This window comes from Glossina fuscipes, unplaced genomic scaffold (assembly GCF_014805625.2).
Source record: "Glossina fuscipes isolate IAEA_lab_2018 unplaced genomic scaffold, Yale_Gfus_2 2, whole genome shotgun sequence".
Classification (NCBI taxonomy): domain Eukaryota; kingdom Metazoa; phylum Arthropoda; class Insecta; order Diptera; family Glossinidae; genus Glossina; species Glossina fuscipes.
In genome coordinates, this window is record NW_023998416.1 from 16,235,762 (window position 1) to 16,258,020 (window position 22,259).

General features: G+C 36.3%; 3 protein-coding genes across 3 annotated transcripts; 2 read left to right on the plus strand and 1 right to left on the minus strand.

The window, feature by feature from the left end:
- Positions 1-4,574: 4,574 nt before the first annotated feature.
- On the minus strand, positions 4,575-12,055 carry LOC119633164 (putative U5 small nuclear ribonucleoprotein 200 kDa helicase). Its single transcript, XM_038026510.1, has 9 exons — positions 11,886-12,055; positions 11,770-11,820; positions 11,238-11,695; positions 10,940-11,174; positions 6,010-10,774; positions 5,764-5,938; positions 5,413-5,695; positions 5,109-5,351; positions 4,575-5,037 (listed from the first exon to the last, which is right to left on the minus strand). Exons 2-9 carry the CDS (start codon positions 11,812-11,814, stop codon positions 4,795-4,797), a joined length of 6,447 nt encoding a protein of 2,148 aa, XP_037882438.1. The 5' UTR covers positions 11,815-11,820; positions 11,886-12,055; the 3' UTR covers positions 4,575-4,794.
- A 1,119-nt stretch (positions 12,056-13,174) lies between these two features.
- On the plus strand, positions 13,175-14,250 carry LOC119633643 (60S ribosomal protein L7). The gene is made up of 3 exons (XM_038027285.1): positions 13,175-13,298; positions 13,360-13,999; positions 14,073-14,250. The coding sequence occupies exons 1-3, from the start codon at positions 13,288-13,290 to the stop codon at positions 14,184-14,186; spliced, it is 765 nt and encodes a 254-aa protein (XP_037883213.1). The 5' UTR covers positions 13,175-13,287; the 3' UTR covers positions 14,187-14,250.
- Positions 14,251-16,923: 2,673 nt separating this feature from the next.
- Positions 16,924-22,161, plus strand: LOC119632964 (WD repeat-containing protein on Y chromosome-like). Its single transcript, XM_038026132.1, is given in 9 exon segments — positions 16,924-17,575; positions 17,898-18,226; positions 18,287-18,481; positions 18,548-19,260; positions 19,321-19,856; positions 19,921-20,119; positions 21,065-21,268; positions 21,325-21,499; positions 21,624-22,161. Coding segments are annotated over 9 exon segments (3,444 nt in total). The 3' UTR covers positions 22,065-22,161.
- The last annotated feature ends 98 nt before the right edge of the window (positions 22,162-22,259 follow it).

The following is a 22,259-nucleotide window of genomic DNA, read 5'->3' on the forward strand; positions in this document are numbered from 1 at the left end:
AAAATTGAAGTATGTGCATTTTATATTAGATGGGTGTGGTCGGTTTTCATACTTTTGTACAGGCCCTACAGCACCAATCGTAGAATATGCAATGGAAATTGTATCATTGTATCTTGTGCAATTCATAAGCACTGACAAAAAACTCCTGTCTTATCTTGCTTTTAAAAACAGAAGCGTTCTTAGTTGATGTTTTACTGCAGGCATGTTCTCAGATTAAGTTAAATCCTCCTCCAAGAATTTCCAATATTTTCGTCAATTTTGAAACCGACATCTTAACTTTGCCGCTCGCAGTACTTTTAACGCAAACAAATACGCAGACGAGCAAAAAAATTAACAGACATAGCTAAGTCGATGCAGAATTTGATATTAGTTCAAAATATATGTATTTTAAAGGATTTCTAAAGTCTTTCTGGGCGTGGCGTACGTTTTGACAAAACAAAAGGCCACTAAATCTATCTACGTAAAATGGGCGCGAACGCAAACTCTTGTCATAAACCTTAGACCATGTGTGTTGCTCACAATTCATCTCTCGAATTAGCAATATCACCGTAAGGGAACCAGCACCACTCGTTTTGCAATGTTCCAAATAAAGAATATGCATGAGATAAAGCTACACATACGAGCCTAAATGCTACACACCGTGTGTAGTTTGTCACATGCCCTTATTAAGTTTACCAAATATTCATAAAATATGTGTGTGTCTACCTTTTTATGGCAGCATCAGTACTTATCAAAGCCTATCGTTTAAACATGAAATGATATATGACGTAGCTCTCTCTACTCTAGCGCTAATCTCCTGTTTCTATAATCATTCAGGTTACTGATTATGTAGTGTGTTAAGCAGGTTTCATTTTTGCCTCATAAGACGGGGATGTGGAAAAAGTGAAGGGAGTATTGTAACATAAGAGAGGTTCATTGCTTTTCCTAATATTTCGAACACACGCCATTATCAGAAAGAAAGCATTCTGGAGATGGATTCATACTTGCGTAACTAAAGAAAGCGTAAACCAGAATTTAACGATTTTCATGAAAAAGTCATATTCGGCCACGAAATGACTTAAGTAAAATTTGCAAAATTGATTTTATTTGATCAAGCCGCCCAAAATGAATTCTAAGTGGAAAGGCTCTGTCGATGGAAAAATGCTGAACTTTTTTTCACGAAACGGTTCCAGCTAGGAGTAAACTGTCTTCGATCCGTAGTATTAAAAAGATTCAACGTATCAGGCGAGCCGTGGAAGAATCCTTGCTATTCGAAATGAATTTCGCTGTAGTGCATTCCTAATGAAAATCTACAAAATTACTCTTTCGTAAGCTATGTCAGTCTGACTGTTTAACAGTTGGAAAAGCGCTTTTACTGCAGCATACCCCGTCTAAAATATTGAACAAGAAGTTTTGTTCACGTGAGGTTATGTTCCGAATGCAATCGCATACCAATAATAACAAATCTCAATCAAACACACAAACTTCTTTGCTTCAAAATCATTCAACTATGTTTGTCCATACTTTGCATTGCCTACATTATGTCACTCCCAGAATGTATATTTTATAATAATAGCTCATTACGGGTGCATTGGGTTGCATAGTAATTTATGTTTATAGTACAGTGTGTACTTTCATATATTGTGATTAAAATATTAAAAGTAAAATCAACAAATTTGATTGGTGAGTGACAAAGGACTTCGCTCACGCCAAATATAAGTTTTTTGTTTTTTTTTTTTTCAAATAAATGTGTTCACCTTGTTCCACCTTTAAATGCTATTTATTTGGTAATAATTGCAAGTTTTTTTCATAATACTCTACTTTAGTAAACAAATCATTACATTAATCGCTTACCATATACGCAAAATAAAATTTATAAAATTCGTAACATCTTGCAAAACACGCGATGTAATTCTCTCCCTCTTCTCTATCTTTACAAATTTAAATTCGTTCTCACTGACTCTTTAATTTATACAACTGTTTACAAGTTTTAGAAAAATTTTATAAATTTTTAAGATCTTTAACTTACGGTATATTAAATTTCTACAACCTACACCCGTTGCGGTACAAGTATATATAAAGTTTGTGGAGATGTGTGGAAAATACAAAAGAACTTGAGACAGGCACATCTTTTTTTTTTTTTTTTGAATCGATTAATTTAGAATCGCTTTTTGAATGGATCCAAGCTTGTCTGTCCATCTGTCCGTTTTGTTTTCTTGACCGCAATTTTTGAAATATTTTGATGAAATTTGTCACGCTGGCGTCTTTTGGCACAACGATGAACGCTGTTGAAAATGATTCCGATCAGCCCTCTTTCTGGATGAGTCCCGTCATAACGCTTTATTTTGAAATATCTTATGTGGAAAAAATTGCAATATCTAATATTTTGCGATTAGGCTCGGTATGTAATAATGAATCGAGCGGGCAATTTTTTGTACCCTCTCATATAACCGAAAAGTAAATCGTTATGGTGTAAAAAAGTATAATTTTTAATATTTCATGGTGGAAATATGTTCGTTACAGCATAGAAATCAACCTCAACTAATTTGAACTAAGTAGATCTATTTTTTGGGTATCACAGCATATAGGAGACTCACGAAATGTAAACCATAATAAGCCAGAGATGTCCCATTGAAAATTTGATCATACTAGTAATGTGGCATAAAAATTAAGTAGAGCAAATTTGAACCACATTAATCTATATCTTCGACTGTACTGCTTGTAAGATTTCTTATGAATAGTAAACCATTCAGCAAAAAGTTTTAATTTTAAATATTCTATGATGCGAATTGGTCCATAATAGCAAAGCAGCAAAAAAGTTCATGGTAGAGAATTTGGATCGCACAGATCTACTTTTTGGACCCTAGCCCATGTAGGGGTTTTTAGGTGTTTGCAAAAATGTTGACCAGGAACTTTTATATGTAAAAGTGATACTAATATATATAAATGATACCAATGTACATAATTGTCGAATTCGATCCTCTATATAAAATAAGAGCTTCTCATTTAATATTATTGATTAACTTAGCGTGTGATGACGCTAATCATGGAGCGCTCAAAATTCACCTTCTTTCGTACTGCTGCCGAAACCCGCCAAACATATTCAGAGGCTTACGCTCGTGCATCTCCATCGCATCCCGATTGTCGGTTTTGGTTCTACTGCCAATGCCATTTTTTGTTCAGTTGTTGCGAGAGTTGCCCGAGATACCGCAAGGTTGAAGAAGTGCGAAAATGGATCGGTGGGTGGATCGTTGCCAAACTAATATAAGTTCTGTCGACATGCTATTGCCGCGTTGCCAAAAATATTGCAAAATGTAGAAAATGACGGAAACTGTTTTGGTTAATGAATACTTTTCCACAATAAATGCCTTTTTCAAGTGAAGAAGTGAACAAGATTGTTGCAAAAGCGAGTCTTTATATGTAGCGAAAGTCACTTTTCTAGTTTTCTATGACCCAAATTGAGAAATAACAAAATTTTTAGCAACTAGGAAATTAAGTTTACGAAATTGCGAAAAATTTGATTAGAAAACTTATGATAAAAAGCTTTGAACCTTTAAAAAGTCATTATAGAGACATTAAAAGTTTTATTTATTAAAATTTAATCTGTTTTTAATGGAAATAAGTTTATTGCCTTCATTTGTATTTAATTTCCAGGAAAGTAAGGGAATAGTAAGGGAAAACGCCTGATATCATTGGCAGATGTATAAAAAAAAAAATACAAAAAAAGTCACATAAGTAAATATATATATTAAATATAAAATTTAGAAAAGAAATTGGACAAAAAGTTAGGATTTATCATAAAAGATAAAGATTAACAATGTTGATTATATAATTTTTCTCCTTTTTATATATATATATATAAAAGAAATGGGTCAAGACTGTAAATGACAAAACCCTTATATGCAGTAACGTTACGACGTTTACGAGGTTTAGGTTAATACCCGCAATAAAGATGATTATTATTGATTTATTGCTGATACAATGATGTTAAAATTCTCTCGATTAGTTGATATTTAAGTTGTAATAGTTCATTAAATACTGTTCACAAGTTTTTTCAATTCCATATTCATCTATCAGTTTTCAAATTTTTCGACCCCAAAAGGTAAAAGAAACGAAAATAATTATTTTATATTGTCATTTTTTTCCAATATTTTGGAATATCTGAGGTTAAGTAATCTGTTTCTGTCCATTAATTTTGTTAAAGATGTGGTTTCATAACCATATTTCACTTTATATTCCTTTTGAAAATGAAGTACGATGGCTATTATGCTTTCTACCTAAAGTGTGATATTGCATTCGATATCGCGCAAACTATCGAGCTATCCAAAATGTAAATTTGATATCGACTTTCCACGATAAGGAGAACAGCAAACTGATCACAGATTCCATTATACATATTGCTAACGTAAATATATTAGTGTGCAACCTAAGACAGATAAATATTGTAAAATCCATATTTGTTAAATTCCTCTTTAATGTAATACAGATACACAAGTGTACAGAGGTACATGTACAAGTAAATTACACATGCTTCTTCGAGATTCACTTGAACGCTTTAGTTTCAAATTATTGCCCAACATGTAATATCTTTCAACTTTTTTGAGTTTGTGTCATAGCTTACATTTAAATACGTAAAATGTACTATAATTTCATATTTATGTTCATATATTTCATTAATAAAAAAAAAAAGCCTACAATGTCGCGGCACTATCTCAAAATACATTTTCATGCGATAAGCTAGCCTTCTTCCTCTAATTTTATTATCCCACCCCACGAGATAAATTATTTCAGTAGTAGAAAACGTGGCAGTAGTGTTTAATCCGAACCGCTGTCACTATCGGACTGAAAATCAGCCACCTCAATTAGAAATTTGTATTCCTGATCACAGCCTAAATAGGAATCACTCATAAAATATAAAGTGTATTCATGACGGCCAGGACTTGGAGCGACGAAATCCAGCTTGACTTTAGCTTTTTGTTGTAATGTTAAACGTTTAATAGAAAGTAAGGAATTACCCTTTGGATCGCCAATGACAACCCACCAGCCTTCTTCTCGTTTCTAAAAAAAAGAAAGATATAAAAAAAAAATTAAAAATTTGAGCATAATAAACAATTTAGCATTTTACTAACCTGAGGGAAGAAGGGAGCTATAACTGGGCCCGTGACTTCATCTTCACGTTCTAACTGTACGTCCACGTTAACAGTGGAACCCGGACGTATTCGGTCTTTATCTTCTACCCTGAAGTTTATTTCTATGTTGGGGTATCGATTGCAAAATCTGGCCACATCAGCCATTTGATCATCGTTCAATTGTAGAAGACGTGAGCGATCATCATCTTCTAATTCCATAATATCGAAAACAGTTTCAATTTTCTATATAAACAAATTTTTTACATTAAAAGAAACATCAACATTTCTGCTCGAAATTACGCACCTTTTCTGTACATCTCTTGATTATATCCGCATTAAAATGTGGCAATTGTTTGAGATACGAATCTTTGCTCCACATAGCTTGTGTAACCATTTGGGCCAATTCCATGGCAGCCACAGCCGGCGATAGCCATCCGTTTGAACTTAAAACATCGACACAAGCTTGTATAAGTCGGACCGCTTTTCCTAATATGATTTCAGTGTCGCCTTGCAATTCCGGACCCAATTGTAAGCGAGATAAATGCGCTTGCAATAAGAGATTCGTCTTGATGTGTGGATCATTGAATCTTCAATAAAAAAAGAGAGCGATTTTAACATATTTAATATAGGTCAGGCAATGCAAATAAAAACTTACTTTGGCATCGCGTCATTGGGACCGCTAAGTTTATTGGGTAAACGTTGTGATAAATTACGCAATATGTTTTCTTCGTGATGACGTATTACTATGTCTTCATATTCAGCTGCCGAAGAAATGATTTCTAACAGTCCTCGAATTTTAGTTTTACTATTCAGCGATAAACTGAATAATTCTGAAAGTGGAATGAAAATAAAAAATGTTTACATTTCGTTCTGAGTTTGTCCATCATTTATAAATACTCACCGATCGTGGTATAATTGATGTAATAATAAGCGGCTATCATTCCCAAATTTAAAGGTAAAGTATCCATGTCGTCTTCTATGCTAATGCATTTCGATTGCTCCAAGTCGGAAAGAGTGTTTTCGACAAATTCAGACAAGTGATCTGAGAGATGGCGATGAGTAATGCCTTGCAAGTTATAATAATTTGGATTTTGCGTAAGGCGTCGGTAAAGAAAAGTCCAAGTAAGATAATCGACAGCGTCTTGTTTGTTTTCAATGGTTTTAGTTACAACTTCGGCATTGAAATGATCGTGCAAACGATGATCCAGATGACTTTCGATAGGTAACGGTTCGTTAAGGAATTTTTTAAAAAAATCCTTTTTTGATGATTGACACATCAGCACACATTTAGCATCTGCATCTTCATTAGGCCGATTAGCGCGACCGATCATCTGTAAAACGTCAGTGATAGGATAATCCTCGTAGGAATGATTTTTGCCGTTATAAAATTGTGTATCCATTATTATGACTAAGTGGGCAGAAATACTCATGCCCCAGCACAGGTCACGAGCTACGACAACAACCTGCACCGCGCCTGTATCAAACAAATGTTCCACTAGACGATGATCAGCAGCCGTTAGGCCTTCATGTAAATATGCTACACCTTGTGACAAGGTCTCTTTAAGAGTTTTGTCCGTCATCCGATCCAAGAAAGGTTTGATATCTTCCTTCTCGGCATGAAAGAATCTGTTGGGCTGTAAATCCGAAGCACTATAAGTTAAAATATCAATAGCCGTAAGACGCGCTTGTTTTCGTGACGAGACAAACACTATCACCGGCTTATGGGGACTATATTTCAGAACGGAATTATATACTGGTTTAGACATAGAGGCAATACGTGTAGCATTATGTGTGATATTGAAGCCCTGTATATGCAACTCTAATGGTATCGGCCTTACGCTGGGATGAAAATTGAAGGTAGCGTTGGCATTGCAACCTAGCCATTGGGCGACATCACGAGCATCCGCAAGGGAAGAGGACAAAGCTACAATACGTATTTGTTTTTCGATCTGAGATGATATATAGCGCATACGTGAACAAACCACTTCCAACACGGGACCATCTTCACTGCCAACCAATTGCAGTTCATCCACTATAAACAGTTGGACATTTTGGACATTTTTACGCTGTTTCCATCGCCTTGATAATACATCCCATTTATCTGCTGTTGTTATTATCAATTGTCCTTTGGCCAACAACTTAAGATCCGTGCCGGTTTCACCAGTTAATTTAACCACGTTCAAGCTGCGTTTACCTAAATTGTTGATTAATGTGCCGAATTTCGTTTGCCAATCAGCAAAAATTAAATCAGCCAAATCTTCCTTAGATACTAGATAAACACAGCGTCCTTCAGGTTGCTGAGAAAACAAGCGCATTATGGCGAATTCTGCAATGGTCATCTTTCCCGATCCAGTCGGCGCTCCTACAAAAACGTTGTCGTCGCTGTTATAAACAGCGTTGAAAACTTGAGTTTGAATGGGATTGAATTGAGGAAATTTTTCATAAAATTTTTCAAACTTTGTATTTCGTAAGGCTGAAATGGGTAAGGGCTGTAAATCAAGTAATTCAGTGGGCGGCATGTTCTTTTCTGGCAGTATCAAATGACGAAATGAAACTGGCAATTGGGTTTCCGAACCTATCCATCGATCTGAAACTATCCGCAAAAAATATTGGGGAGGAAGTGGTTCGAAGACGGGCACAAAGAATTTCAACTGATGCTCATCTTGAGAGTACTTTTCTTTCAGAAGGAAAAATTCATGATGTAGTATAATTTCAGAGTCCACATCCTCTACAAGAATCCAAAATCCTTCAGATAGGCCGTGAACTTTTTCGTCCCATTGAAAATCTGGCGTTATAGTAAGTTCCACTCTCAATGTAGAACGCGTAATAGGTTGAATGTGAGTGGATAATTCCAATTTGGGGAATTGGTGAACAAATTTATGTATGGTTTTACCCAATTTCGGCACGCGTATGAGTTCGCCGATCTCATGAGGTTCCAGGTCATAAAGTCGTTCCCAAGGAAAATTTTTTTTCTCCAGTTTTTTGGCGATTTCATCTGGCATTTTCTTGAATTGCCTCAAAGGAGTCATGGACTGCCACATACGGCGATCGATCATCTTGCATAAAATCAAAGCTTTATCCGCTAATTGTGCCCATCCACGGTACAGCACTATTTCGAATATAGCGCGCATTAAACGTGATGCCGATTGAGTTATAAAAACCATATCAGACATGAGAGCAAACCCTTCCAATTTAAGTTGTGAAATATATGCTTGGAGCAAAACGTTTACTTTTGCGCTGTGCTCCTCCATGGACTCTTTAATTGGTATGGGCACGCGTTCCATTAATTTTTGCAGCTCTAATTTCTCTTCTTCTCGCACGGCAATATGTTTAAACTCTGACGACAAAGAGAAAACACGGAACAACTCAATTTCTGATAGTGTCTGTTTCAGAAGTTGGTTGTATGTCATCATGGTTTCATGACCACAATAATAATGCGAGGCTATCCGACCCAAAGCAGTAATTTGAAATTGCCCGCTTTTACGATCATATTTAACCAGACCACTCCGATCTAAATGTAAAGCTGCTGTGTGCACTAAATCGGCTCTTCTTTGTTCGAGTAATGGATCGTCCTTAATCGCATCATGACTTATGCCGTACAGAGTAGGATTTCTCAACATGCGAATGTATAGATATGTGTAACCCAACCAGTTCACGGCATCTTTGAGATTTTGAACTGTACCCAAAACGATTTCAGCGTTTAACATATCCGGCAATTTTGCAACGAACTGTGATTCAATCGGAAGTTGTTGATTTAAGAGAGACAAGTAGAACTGTAATTCACTGTGATTAGTAATGAGTATGCCCTCACCCTTCGTGTCGTACTGCGGTCGTCCAGCGCGTCCTAACATCTGCAATACATCCAAAGCACCTAATTCAACCCAGCGACCTTTTTCGGGATTATAAACTTGCGTGCCTTTAATAATAACAGTATGCGCTGGTAAATTAACACCCCAAGCTAGAGTAGCAGTTGAAACCAGCACTTGTATGTGTCGATCGGCGAACAGATCCTCTACCAAAGTGCGATCTACCCTTGACATGCCGGCATGATGTATGGCAAAGCCATAAGGTAATAATTCCTTCAATTCAGAATTTTTCACTTGCTCGGCCTCGGTACGTAACACTTCCATACTAGCTGAGCCCTCTCTTAGAAAACTGCCAAGTGTGTCTTTTTCCAAACACATATCTCGTACCGCTCGTGCTGTTTTTCCAGTTTCTTTGCGAGAGTGAACAAAAACTAAAACTTGATTACGTCCAGCATGCTCCATGGTTTTTTCGTAAACAATTTCATTCATAACCTGAAAACGCTTCAAAGCCTTTTTTTCAGTAACTCCGATGTACTGCTGCTCCAAAGCTACAGGGCGGAAGCTGTTATCAAAATAGAATAGACCTTTGTCAGGTTTAACTCGCAGAAAAGTTGCGACATCCTGGTAGTTTGGCAGAGTCGCTGACAAACCTACTAAACGAACGTCTTCTTGGGTAACTTCAATATTGCGTATGGTACGCGCTACCAAAGCTTCTAAAACAGGGCCCCTCTCATCATGCAATAAATGAATTTCGTCGATAATCACCAATCGCACTAAAGATGTAAAAGTCTTCTCTCCGCCTTTACGAGTTATGATGTCCCACTTTTCGGGAGTGCAAACAATAATCTGAGTAGCTGCTATTTGTTCACGTGTGAGTTGATGATCGCCAGTCAACTCAGACACTGTCAAGTTATAGCAACCCAAACGTCGTCCAAAATTACCCACCATTTCTTGGACCAATGATTTCATTGGAGCCACATAAATGATTTTAAAATCATCTACATTAATAGTACCATCTTCGTTGATGTGTTTACCAATTTCACGCATCATGCAAAGCAAGGCTACATTCGTTTTACCTGCTCCAGTCGGAGCACAAAGCAGCACATTTTCATCAGATTCTAAAGCGGCATGCCATAGGCGTGACTGTATGCGATTTAAAGTTTTAAAACCCTCAAACACTGGTTGTACATACTTTGGTAGCTTGTCTATATTCTGCAGTTCTTCCTTGTCTTCGAAGGGTATCGGTTTTAAAGCGGGTACATGTACTTCTTCATAACCCTTCCTCTGTTTACGAAATGATCCATCTGGAAGCTGGCATCTCTTGTTTGCCATAAAATGAGAGCCTTGTGAAAATGATAATTCATCCAGTTCCAGAACTTGCCGTACTCCTTTGACTTGACCGCCCTTAGTTTGACTACCTTCATCATTGTTCGATTTATCAGTTTTGTGTGAACGGGAAGTATTTCCATAACCTTCTTCATCCTCCGTCTTACAAGTTTCTAATTGACGCAAGATTTTAGCCAAATGAGAGTCGTTACGCATTTGTTTACGTATATGCTGGCTCTCACTCTCGCTCTGTGCAGAGGCTAACATAGTACAATAAAGGATCATTTGCCTATTAAGTTTCAACTGCTTTATAAAATCAAAGCAGTCATAACTCAGCAATAGGACCAATTGGTTTTCACATTCCCTTTCATCAGCAGCATCTTTTAAAATACGTAAAACATCGGCAGCTTTGCTTTGAGAAACTATTGCATCCTTATAGTATTTACTTAAACAACGCTGCAACCAATACGCGTCGATATCCAAAGGATGTAGAGAACGTTCCTTTTTAACATTTGCCGATTCCTCAGTTATAAGCTGAAAAAGAATTATATTTTTTAATTAGTGGATTTAGTTACATATAATCATATATTTTTCAACGCTTTCTTGCATTGAATTATTGTAAACCTAACCGATCGCTTATGACTTAACATGTCATATTATTTGCTCGAAAATATTAAATATCACGATTTTTACACTCACGTTTTCAGCATGCAAAGTATGGTCAATGCGCGCCTCTTCACCCTCGTCTTGACCATCCTCATCACGTATTTCACCGTACATGTCATTATCACTTTCCTCCTCTGATTCCTCAAACTGCACGTTAATGCCATATGTTTCGTCAATTTGTTCTTCATTGTTGTTTAGCGTTAAAGCGTTAACAGCATCTGAACCAAAATCAGTGATTTTCTTTCCCAAATTTACTAACAAAGCGAATCTACAATTTGTAATAAGAATATATGATTGCTTTGTGAAAAACATCTGTGCACAATATTTTTACCTTTCCTCTGTTACCGAACTCAATAAACTGTCAATTTCCTTCTTTCGTTCTCTGTCTTTCAGCTTATCATTTTTCAATACTGCTAAAATTTCATCTGCTGCACCACATAATATATCGCGTGGCTGATCCCCTAAAGCCTCTTGTATGAAACTCAAAAGTACTTCGTACGTTTGACGAGTCTCTTGAGTTTTCGGACGGTAAACAATACCAACCATTTCGTCAATTCCTTCAGATAATAACGTGGCACCTTTCATTCTTTCAAAATCGTATTGTGCTTCGTCTCGTTTTTGACGCTTGGCTTTGCGCTCTTCGGTCTTTTCTGGTTTCGAGCGTTGATAACGATCACCCATGCGTGTACCTTCTAGTTTGCCCACCAAAGACATTACTTCACCAGTCGCTTCATCTCTTCGGGGCCGCTCAATAAGCCGCACATCAGCTTGCAAAACCAAATTCGAATTCTGTTAAAAAAAAGAAAATAACAAATAATCAGAATGGAGCGTGTGTATAAGACTATTTGATTTTATTTACTTACAGCCTTGTACTCATACTGCAATTGTCTTGCGGCGGCATCAGCCATATTGTACTATGAGTTGAAGAATTCATTAAATAAATAAATTGTTTAATTAAAATTTCCAAAGATTTACTTACTTGCTTTCGTTTTTTTTCTTCTTATTGTTAATTTAAGATATGTTGACAACCAATGTCGCTGTATGCTCTAGGTATTTCACAGGCTGCTTTTGTTCCAATACAATACTCACCATTTGATATATAACTAAATTTGCACTTATCTCAACGAATTCTCGGTTACTGAAATGCTGAATAACAAAAGAAGAAGAAGGCATAGAAGAAACATAGTAGCTTTAAAAACATCTTGTAGCAGAGTTGCCTATGGTTTGAACAAGGGCACATAAGGCATTTTATTGACTTTCAATTTTGACAATACTAATGTAGAAATAAGAAGAATAAGAAACCTCGGCCAAAAAATAAGAAGAACACGAAACTTACACCATCTAATGAAATCAGAAAAAAAACCAATTCAAATGTTTCGCCAGTATTTCTGGTGAAAATGGTTAATGGCTCATAATATGAAATTAAAATAAATTGGTGATTTTACATTCTTTCCAAAAGGTAACCTGTTTTTTAAGATGTTCAATGCTCAGAAGAAATGGCACTTATTTTGAAAAGTAAGCTGGATCATATATGTGGCCACTAATCACCGCATTATGAATTTTAAGGTCTTATGCGTCGATATTACAGTTTGTTAGAAATTACATACACGATTGAAAAAGAATTTCAAATTTCTATGCTATTAATAAAACTTACACCAATTTGTGTATTAGGTGGTAATAACAAATCACTTACATACGGTGGAACAAGATGTATTAACCATAATATTGGGAGAGAGAGAAGGAGAGAGCGTGTAAACAATGGGCTGTAGGGTGATGAATAAAATCTTGACTTTTCTCTTCACTTGACTTTATGGAAATAATTGCGCTAAAGCGTGCCTAAAGCAGTTTCTTGGAGCCTTAAATGGGCGTAGTTATGTCTTTGTTAATAGTGCCGGCAAATCCACTATTGCATCATAGGATGCACAGGAATTTTGAAAAAAAATTGCAAGATAAAATGTCAGTGTTATTACTTAAAATTTGATGGATCAAATTATTTAAATGCTTATGAGGTAGGTATAAGTAAAATCGCCTGTCTTTTTTCAGTCTATTTTACATATTTTAACTGTAGTATTTAATTATTTATTTATTTATTATTTAACATAGTATTCAAAGCGAGATTGGAATTAAGCGATAGGCTTACATTCAATAAAATATGCAAGGTTTTTATTTATGGGGTTATGTTGCTTTCCACCTGGCCGCCTCAGGTCGATTAAATATTTTATATTCGGAAACTATGTTAAAATTACTATAAAATGCAACTGTGGATTTGTTTTGATTACTGCAACACGTGTTGTATTTTTATACAAAAAACTTCGTATTTTCAAACGAAAAGGCGGAGAGTTTTTTTAGAAACATTACATTTTAGAAACAATTAGTAAGAAATGTCCGACAAGTAAGCGTTTGCAACTATTTCAGTATGTCTTAAATATGAAATTATATTTTTTGACCTGTAGATACGTTGTACCTAACAAATTGCCCGGAAAAACTGTTTCTGTATTAGCTCATCGCAAGCGACGTATTTTGAAAGATAAAGCGTCGATTGAACAGAAAAAAAAGCTTAGGACTGAGCGAATTGCAAAATCTAAAAAGTATCCCAAATTCCGCAGGCCGGAGTCGTTTGTGATGAACTATATTAAGGCCGAACGTACAGCGAATCGCATCAAGCGTGTTTTACGAACAAATATACTTAAAACTAATGATGCACAGAAAACGAACCAGAAGCTATTACTTGTTATGAGGCACGCAGGAAAGAAGGTTTTCGACGAAACTACAAACACAATATTACGCACATTAAGAATGCCGGTACGTCATAATGCCGTCTTTTTGGAGAACTCCAAAGAAAATCAAATGCTTCTAAAAGTGATTGAACCATTTGTTGCGTATGGCTTTCCTACACTTAGTACTATACGTGAATTAATATTTAAAAAAGGCTTTGCACGAATCGGGGGAAAAAAAACAGCCATACAATCTAACACGGTGATTGAAGATATCTTAGGCGACAAGGGCATAATCTGTTTGGAAGATATTATACATGAAATATACACCGTTGGTACGAATTTTGAAAGCGTAATCAATTTTTTGTGCTCATTTTTGGTGAGTTTTGTTTAATCAACAACAATTTAAACAATTTCACATTATATATACTTCCATATATTTATATATGTAGCTTTCAAGTCCCCGAGACGGTTGGAAGAACAAAGTCTCAGTTCCTTATAAACGTGGAGGAGAATATGGTGATCGAGGCAATGGCATTAATGAGTTGATAGCACGTTGTATGTAAATAATTTTGCTTATCAATAAATTGTATTTGACCAGAACCAAATTGATAAGCCTTATTTAAATCGGACCATAACGTTTATTATTTGGAAAGGAATATTTATTTCGCGGAATTTGTCATAAAATTAGTTGCTCAAAGCTTTTCTTTAATTGTCGTTTGCATCCTCGGTGCCTGTTCTATTTGGGAATTTCAAGTGCTCGAACTAGAATTGCAAACGAAGCGGCGTGTTTTTATTTTTTCCAAATGGGTTTTTAGCTGTGGCGATTTGTATCTTTTTATCACGCTTTTCTATAAAACAGAATAGTTGTATTAAAAAAGTTGAAAGTTAATTCGTAAAAATATAATTTAAAAATTATATAATAAAATAAAATTTATTCATTAAAGACATTGTTAAGAAAAGTCAATATCCCACGTTACGACGTCCACCATAATTAATTTAGAATTAACACACTTGGCCTTTCGCATTCTACTCTTCAAGCACTTTTATTTGATACCGTCGTGTTGTTGACCATATATATTTGAGAACGTTACAAAGTACTTCGTTTTGAACATTCTGTCTTTATTTTGCGATTAACAAGCGCAAAACTTCAAAAAAGTGAAAAAAAAGAAATTTTATCACTCATAACTCGCGTTCGATTTTTGCGCATAAATAGTAGAGTTTCTCGACAAGTAATTGTGAAGAATTTTAGGCTTCTATCTTTCATAATTTGTGAGCTGCATTCATTTTACACTTTACTGAGGGCTTGTGCTCTAATCAATTTGGCCCATTCTCGATACCAACCTGCGTGCAAGCTTCAAACTTCATTTTGCTCATTTACTTTGACCATCACTGTGTCCTTGATGGTGCAGATTAAACACATACCCAAATGAGCGCAACACTTGCGTTTAGTTACCAAGAGTATATAGTAGCCTTCCAGAAATCTTACAAAACCCAAAACCCCATTTCACGAAGGCTTACAAGAAACCGAATATAAAAAAACGGGTATAAGAAAACGATTTACATGTTCGAAATTCGGTATGATCGATTTTTATATCACAGTAGCATTGTGTATTAGAACTTACCTTGAAATGTTAAAAATTAGATAATCTGGCCGTGTCCTTTGTAGGAAGTGGAGGATAGGAAAAGGTTTAAATCATCGGCTTATCCGATCCAAACAACATTTCTCAAAATTTCGCTATATACTATCCAGGAAGTGAAGCGATGTTAACGCCGCCGATAACTAAAGCTATTACGATTAGAGTAAACTTGGACACTAAATAGAAAGAAACGTTCGAATTCCGAAAGTGAGAGAACTTTCAGCCATGAGGTTGTGAACCTTTTAAATAATGTGTAGATTAGAGAAGAATAAATGCAAAGTAAAGATGTGTAAGAGAATGGGTAAAGACGAGAATTTCAACGGACTAACAAAGAAAATAGGGAAGAAACCGCAAACCGTCGAATCTTCTATACTTCTTCTACTTCTTTTCCATTTTTCTAAACGTAGGATTGCCCGTACAACATATAAAAATTCTTAACGTACTGAGCAGAAAATCCAAAACTCAAAAAACATTCTGTCGCTGCGTGTATGCAGGGCAACTGCCATTCACTAGCTAATTTCCATATGCTCATTAAGTGGCCCACACAATAGTGTCGCCCTTGCATGTCCGTCTAACTGCTACCGCTTAATCTAAATTTACAAGTATTCCAACAAACAGAAAACTTAAACAACGCGTGTTAATCGCAACCTAATCATATTCAACGAGCTATCGATCCGCCCAGGGGCCTCTTCTCCCTTCGAAAGCATTAGATCAACCTTGTCATACTTTCCTTAAGACTTGGGAATATAGGAGTTAATGGATGAGAGGAAATAGTTACTCACCCATGACAGTTTAAGAGCCAAACTTGGAAAATGTTAACAATTAGATAATATTGAGCAAGAATCTTAGTTCATTGTCTTTCCTGGTCCTATCACTGGTGCACAGATGTCTGATCACACGGCTGGGCTGGAATCCTTGACCTTCTTGTAAACAATTTGGCGTTGTTTTTGGTTTCTACAGGTAGTCGGATGTACCTGCCAACATCGACAGCTAATTCTAACGGCTGAACAGCGCTCAGTTCAATGCTCGTCATCTCATACTTACGGACAAGGTCCATTTGTCAGTTAAGTCTTTCAAAATGTACCTTTTGCGAATTTTATGCAAAAGATCAGCAGATTCGTCAAAATTCCGTAGTAACGTGGCCGTCGCGCACTTCTTTTCTGCTTATGACGCCTCTTGGCTCCGAACAACTGATAATGTGACTTGTTGCGAAGTCAGCCATATAACCTAAAAAATTTAAAGTAATATCTTCTCATTATTTATGTGCAAATATTCTATTTCCAATTTATATAAATATTTTTTTTTTTTTTTGTTTGTTTGGATGTGAATAAATATTTATATACAATGTTTATTTATTACCATTGAATGAATATGAAAAGTGAATAAAAAATGAAAAAAGAAAAACTCTCCTATCAATGAAGTATGTATGTTGAATGGAATCAAGTGATGACATTAATTTTCTTTTATTTTCAAATATATTCATGAAGTATGTATGTATGTATGTTTACCTTAAATTTCCTAAAACTTTGAAAGCAATATTTTTCACAGAATTATAATCTATTTTTTTAATCAATTGTTCTATTGTTCGCAATTAATAAAATTTAATTCGATTGTATTGTTCGCAATTAATAAAACTGCGCAGTAGATAAACTTATATAGAAACATGTCCTTAGCTAAGCTCGATTACACTGGCTCGGACAGTGTGCAAGAAATTGAATATCAGACATTGTCTTCTGATTTCTCTCAGGGTCAAATTGATCGTCCCGAACGTTTGCATGAGTGGTTGAAGAGCGAAGAGATTGAGATGCTTTATTCTGTATTTAGCGTAAAAGAAACGTTAAATTATCCCGAACTACGAGAAGAATTAGAGAAACTTAATATTAAATTCACTGATCTTGAATATAATCGTTTGTTTTTGAAAATAAATCAAAATCGTGATTTCGAATGCGATTGGAATGAATTCATTTCGTATTTGATATTTGGGTTTCAAGAAGATGATCCCTCCAGTCAGAAAGAAGCACTTATATTGCCAATATCTACACCTCCCATAATTAGAAAGTCGGAGCATCGTTCGGCTGTTTGCGCCATTGCACTATTGAAGGCAACAAGCGATATGGACGGGTTCGATGAAGACGAGAAAAAGAAAGAAGAGGAATTAAATGAAGAAGAGCTACAAAATAAGAAGATCCTTAGCAATGTAGCATTTGAAGAATCACCAGATACGGCAGGGGTGTGGATAACAGCTAGCCGGGAAGGGCAAATACGTTTCTGGACAATGGGCTTGGAACCAGTGCGTACCTCAACGTCTGAAAGCAGTAAATAAGTATATTTATAATTAAGTCGCCTAATAATGCACACCAATATTTTTGCCATCTTTTTTAACATAAAAAGAGTCTATTTAATAACAGTAGTACTCCAAGCATTGTCAACGGGTATTAGAAATCACGATTGGCGAGATAGAAATTTGAATTGTAGAACTAATCGATCAATCGATGATTGATATAAATCGTCATTTCGCGAAAAAACTGTTGTGAAGTTAATGTCATTTTGGGAATGTTTGCCTCGAGATATGCACAGCCGTTATTAGTGTGGTTTAGATTAAGTGAAAACATTTATCTTTTGTTTTTTCTTTTGTAGTACACCTTAAAATGCCCACATGGATACTATGCGTAATTGCTTTGTCAGACGTCAATATTGTGTGTACTTCTTCTACGGAACGTGAGCTACGTTTCCATGAGATGGTAGCGTCCACCTTTAGTTTACGTATTGTTATACGCAGTTTACCTTTCGCAGTCTGCAATATGAGCTATAGCTTTCATCCTCGTGGAAAAAGCAATTCAAAATTAGTTCTAGGCGATTATGGGGGTAATGTACGTGTCTTGGAATTCGATCCGCATTTAAGAGGACCATTCCAAAGTAAACCAGGAGCAGCTTTGATAGAACTTTTTTGGACCGATGTGTTAAAGGTAATCCAAACAAACATTGGACGCATCCGCAATCAAATAACTTATTTTGTTTATCGATAGGGAAAGTTAGTGCAATTAAAGTGTCGTGAATATATAAAAATACATAGGGAAATGATACAATGTGCTTTTTTCTCCATTGCCTTAAATTCTTTATTTGCTGCCGCCGAATACCGCAACACGAAGAAGTATCGTAGCCGTTGTGCCGGCCTCGTAGTTATTTATGGCGATGAAAAATCTTCCTTCCGCATACCGTTGGTAAGAAGTAATCTATGGTCAAGTGAATTTTGATTGCGTTTATTTTTTTTTTTTTAATTGCTTAAGGGTGTTACTACATTCTCTGTAGATGAACGAAATAATATTGTGGTAACAGGCGGACCAGATATGTTTGTCCGGATTTGGGATGTTTACATTCCAGGTGAACCATCGGGCGTTTTGACTGGGCATAACAGTGGAATAGTTAAAGTTTTTACACAATCCGAAGACCAGAAAGCGTATAGTATAGACTATCAAAAAGTAATTAAAGTTTGGGATATATCTGAACATTCCTTATTGCAAACTTTTGGTGATCTCATACGCATATTTCATGGCGAAACTGATCTTGTATATCATTATCACAAGCAACTAAGAGTACTTTTGGTCGGCGGTCGCAAATTGGTGGCAATTAAATGTAATCCACGCGTGCGCGTAGATTTAACTGATGGTAATACGCATGCGTCCCCCGTATCAGTGGTATTATATAATAGATTGTTTCGAAATGTGGTTACTTGCGGCCTAGATAGTTTCATTATTGTTTGGGATCCTTGGTCTGGCAGACGTAAAATTATTATGAAAAATTGCCACACTAAACAGGTCTACGGTGAAAATATCGATATTGAAATTACAGCGGCTTGTTTCGATCCGCTGGAACAATTTCTACTGACGGGTGCCCGTGATGGTTCCCTAAAAATCTGGAATTATAATAATGCGGTATGCATACGTAACATGAGCATTAAGAGTGAACATGAAGTAACTGCAGTTATTTGGGTAGTAGAGAGGTAATAGAATTAGGAAAGAGACTCACTCCTTCATATCCTTTTGTAACTTTGAATATTTAGAATATTAGCTGTTGGTTGGGACCAGCAGGTCACTGAGTTTAATGATGTGGAAGGCCGTGAATATACAGATCCTAAGATATGGCCAACATTTCATACTGATGATATTACTTGCGCCGACGTTAAATTAGGCGAAGGTGTTGTCACGGCAACGTATTCCGGTGAATTAATATTTTGGAAATTGGAAACGGGTCAACCATACAGACGCTATAATGTGGAAAATCCTACAGAATTTATCGAACTAAAGCATACTAAAACTGTACACGGAGTTGGGGGATCGCCCCGTGGTTCCAAAGATTCGCCTTTTGATTATCATATCAGTGTGTCGCACAGTTTGCGCAGATCGGTTATGAATTCTATAAAGGAAGTGGAAGAAGAGTTTGGTATAAAAGCTTATCGTTACACCGGTAGTAAACTAATCGAAGCTGACCAGAGGGAAGATGACTATTTACGGGAACGTAAAATTCTAGCCCCAACTTTGCCGATGTCAGTCCAAGCTGTCTTATTTTTACAAACACGACCAATGACAAAGCAACATGGTAACTACAAATGAATAAACAATAGTAAGTCATTAAGTCGTTGGCCTTCTTTATTTACTTCTAGGCAGCGTTCTTGTATCTTTAGAAACTGGTATTATACAAGTGTATTCCCATCATCAACGCGGTGGCTATTTAACAGAATTTAATGCTATACACAAAGTCGGTGATTGTGTTTTAACCATGTGCACGGATCGAAAAAATCGTTACTTGTTCACTGGTACTGCGTGCGGCTATATAAAAATTTGGCATATTCAGAATTTTTGGTGAGTTTAAAAACGAATTCTTCAACTTTTGTTAAGGTCTTTTTTATTTATGCCCAAGCGCCTGTATTCCATTTATTAAGATTGATGAATTAGTATTTAAATTTGTGCGCGCGCATGTAATATGCAGAAGGACTTGAAATAGACTTGTCTTTTATTATACCGGTGAATTCAGAGCCGTTCTTTGAATCGATCTAAGCTTATCGGTCCGTCTGTCCGCTTCTCCGTGTATTTTTGTGTTCAACCTCTTCGAGATAAAATTTGACATACTAACGTTTAATAACAGTATTTCGGCATGTTAAATTCTTGTGAAAAATTTGGATTGAACGAGGCGATTTTTTGAACTCATTGTTATACAACAGTTCATAGCCAAACTGAATCTTATGTGGTCGTAACAAGGTCCAATTTTTTCAGTATTTCTTGATGAAAATTCGTTCATAATAATAATTTGACATAGAAATTAACCTTTCCGAATTTGGACCCCGTGGGACCATGATTTGGATTCAACTCTCATAGAGGGTCTAATGAGAAAAAGTCTTTATATGCCGAAAGGGTCTGATTCTTAATGTTTTTTTAATGAAAAGTGGAATTTGGATCATCTAGGTCTAGTTTTTGGACCGTATCATTTACAGGGGTATAAAGAAAGCAAATCCTTCCATGACGACAAAGGGTAACTTGCGGTTAACTATGACGGAAGCGGCTGAAGCATAGTTATGCCTGGTAAACGTGGACCATGTTAGTTGACGTTCGGCTATCCTTCAAATAAGGGCTCTCGTGAAAATTATCCATATTGATAATTTTTACTTGGTACCATAATATTCACTTATTCGCTATCTTGACGCAAATTCTATATTGGCTTTACCCTTTAGCAACTTTGATGTTATAGTTTATGAAGCAATACGCTACGCTTACAAAATTTATCGAGAATTTTTGTTTTTTGAATTCAAGCATACCAGATTCAGAAAAGGTGAAAATCTGCATGCCCCTGTTGCGTTTGCAATTTATATTTTTGCGTAAGGAGAGATTTTTACCACGTGCAAAGCGGGCAGTACGTAATCAAAAGGAACCGTTATTAATTAACTCATACAAGGGCCATTTAAAAGCAGTAAATTCTGTGGTTTTTATTAATTTACCAAAATTTTAATTACGTAAGTTTCAGTATGTAATTAAAAATTTAGATAGTTTTGAAAATTGGAATATATTAATAGGGGCAGTCATGATTGTTCGGTACGCCTTTGGAGTATAGGCGGGAGATATTTGGGTACTTTGGGCACCCCGTTGCCTTGGAGAAAGATGTCACCTTTCGAACCGATAACTGATGAAGCGCGTGGTTTGCGTTTTCCTCCCGATATCAAGAAAGTTGCCAGCTCTACTACCATGAAGGTTTGAACTTAACTACGGCGAAAATTCTGTAGTTTTTAGCTGATGACGCTTTGCGTGTTTTTCATCGCTTTTCTTCTTCCTTCTTCTACTTCTTCTTCATTGATTTTCTTTTTTACGCGCTCAGGTTATTGCCGGCGTTCAACCAAAAATTGTTAAGATGCGCCAGTCTCAGCAAAATGAACGCGAAGTAGCTGAAGAGGAGGAAGGTATGCGTTTCTATGGTAAACCATTGCGCGAGCCTATTCTAGGAAAACACTTTCAGTTGCCCGGTCGCGGGGCAATGGAACAAACAATTGAACTGGACGTTGCTAGCTCTTACACTCCAGTGTACTCACATTTGAAAGTTCATGATGCTGGTAATTTGGAGCGACCACCTACACCGCCGGGAATTCGACGTATGGCAAAGGAAAGCTATATGGACTTTTACGAACCGATTCCTGTTCGAAGCGAAGCCGTTAAAACGGGTAGTTTGTGGGCTTACATATTAAAACCAGGGCGACGAGGTAGTTCTTATGCACGGGATTCAGTTTTCTTTCGAGAAGGATCAAAAGAAACTAAGGATTAAGTGCAGTGTATGCCTTAAAATGGTTCCGTCTCTTTTGGCTGCGAATGTATAGAGAATAAGCTTGCCAATGCTTGCTTTCTACTTTGACGTGCAAATATATAACTGTTACTTTTTCTTACGCTCAGGATGCAATGCATTGGCTTTGCAGAGTAAGACATTTTTTCCACGGATCAAAGGCAAACCATTCACTGTTAA

Coding starts and splice junctions, on each gene's coding strand:
- LOC119633164 (XM_038026510.1), bottom strand. CDS start 11,814: ATGGCTGATGCCGCCGCAAGACAATTGCAGTATGAGTACAAGGCT. Junction 11,175..11,237: donor AGTTCGGTAACAGAGGAAAG/GTAAAAATATTG, acceptor TACAAATTGTAG/ATTCGCTTTGTTAGTAAATT. Junction 5,352..5,412: donor TCAAGAGATGTACAGAAAAG/GTGCGTAATTTC, acceptor TTGTTTATATAG/AAAATTGAAACTGTTTTCGA.
- LOC119633643 (XM_038027285.1), top strand. Junction 14,000..14,072: donor ATTTTTTGTGCTCATTTTTG/GTGAGTTTTGTT, acceptor TTATATATGTAG/CTTTCAAGTCCCCGAGACGG.